Source organism: Octodon degus, unplaced genomic scaffold (genome assembly GCF_000260255.1).
Source record: "Octodon degus isolate 3935 unplaced genomic scaffold, OctDeg1.0 scaffold00037, whole genome shotgun sequence".
Taxonomy (NCBI): Eukaryota; Metazoa; Chordata; class Mammalia; order Rodentia; family Octodontidae; genus Octodon; species Octodon degus.
In genome coordinates, this window is record NW_004524613.1 from 2,378,798 (window position 1) to 2,380,529 (window position 1,732).

Sequence of the window (1,732 nt, forward strand, 5' to 3'; positions counted from 1 at the left end):
AAAAATCCTAAAAGACATGGCCAGGACTGTGGAGGTAGCTCAGCAGCATAAGTGCCTGACCTGCCTGGCAAGTCCAAGGTCCTGAGTTTGATCCCAGTCTCTTTCAACCCATAGCCTCCTGCGTGCTAGGCAAGAATTCTACTCTACACTTCCCCCTACTCCTCAAGCCTTACCATTAAATTTAATGGATGTCAAAGGCAACAGCTCTCTTTCTGGTATTATCTTTAAGAATGGTATAAACATTTGATTGCCCTTTTGTTCCTCTGAGAGCAGAGTAGTTGATAAGGTGCAAATCTTCTGGATCTCAGTAATAACCATTTGCAGTTTATAGAAAAAGCATGGAGGAGTTGGGCGTTGGAGGTTGTCTGTTTCTGTAGCATTGGAATCAGTCTGTCTTTGAGAGTTAAGTTGCCAGGCCCTGTACTCTTGTTTTGCCAAAGTTATTGTCACTTTTGTGTGGGACTTGTCCTGCTGCCATTACTACAAGGATGGCAAAGATGGCTGTGTGGTGATGGCTTATGGAACTGTAACATGGCCTGTCATTGATGTACTAGTTTCTTATTACATCTCCCATTTTATCTATAAATATCCAGAGTTAGAGTAATTTTATAGCGGATCTCAAGCAAAGCCTTTTTATAGGTTCATTTGAAACTAAAATACACAGTAATCTTATATTACCAGTTTGAACCCAAACAACTTAGTTCGTCCTATTCTGGGTTTGGCTACTATTAGTTCTAGTCACATGTCTCAATGGAGTCTGGATACTGGGTCAAAGAAGAGGGGAAGGTATATGTTTGGTTAGTACTTGTCTTCTAATCATCATTTTATTATGCTGACATTAAGCTTTCCAGTATTTCTGTGGAAAACTTTTAAATCTGTTAGTCCTTTATTAAGGGCTTCCCATTGCTCTTAGCCCCGTGGTGTGGCAGTCGATTCTGCCATTGTCCCTCTTTGCTAAAAAGAAAACTAAGACTTCATTTGAGTGACTTCTGTCATACAGACTTCTGGCTGCATATGTGGAGGGGGCGGGGGAGAGTAAGAAGTGTCATTTCTGAACTGCAATTTCTGTCTTAGGAAGAGGATGAGCCAGCAGTGCTAAGAGCTCAGCCTGTGCCACATTATGGGGTGCCTTTTAAGCCCCATATTCCGGAGGCAAGAACTGTAGAAATATGCCCTTTCTCCTTTGATTCTCGGGACAAAGAACGCCAATTACAGAAGAAGAAGAAAATAAAAGAATTGCAGAAAGGGGAGGTAGGTGCTTCCATTTCTGCAAGTAGCAGAATACTATCCCTTGATCCTCCATGGGTAACCTTTCATGTAATACTTGACTAAAATTACTCCTTCCTTTGATCCTTCTAAAAATTGTATAAGATGTAGATAGGGCAAGTAATTTAAATAATAATTCTGGTTCAAAGAGGTTATATAACCTGCCTCTGATCACATTGCCATTTGTTGGCCATATTGGGAAGAAAACCTAAGTTTCCTTGCAGGCCCATTACTCTTTTCTGTTGGGCCATACTGGTTGAAAACCAGTCATCCCTGATTGTTCAGGTTCACTCACATATTCTGGGGCAACTATTGTTTTCTGGCTAGAGAAGTATTTCTCTTAAGACACATGTTTTGTTTTGTTTTTTGTTAGGTACCCAAGTTTAAGGCACTTCCCTTACCTCATTTTGATAGCATTAACCTGCCAGAGAAGAAGATAAAGAACGTGACCCAAATTGAGCCGTTT

The 1,732-nt window shown here is 40.8% G+C and overlaps 1 protein-coding gene across 1 annotated transcript in view; it reads left to right on the top strand.

Moving 5' to 3' along the window:
• The window catches only part of Tpx2 (TPX2, microtubule nucleation factor), a 66,827-nt gene that overhangs the window by 58,129 nt on the left and 6,966 nt on the right, over nucleotides 1-1,732 (top strand). The window contains exon 14 of the mRNA XM_023714951.1: nucleotides 1,075-1,251. Within this exon, the coding sequence (XP_023570719.1) occupies nucleotides 1,075-1,251 (177 nt within the window). The remainder of the gene's footprint in view (nucleotides 1-1,074; nucleotides 1,252-1,732) is intronic.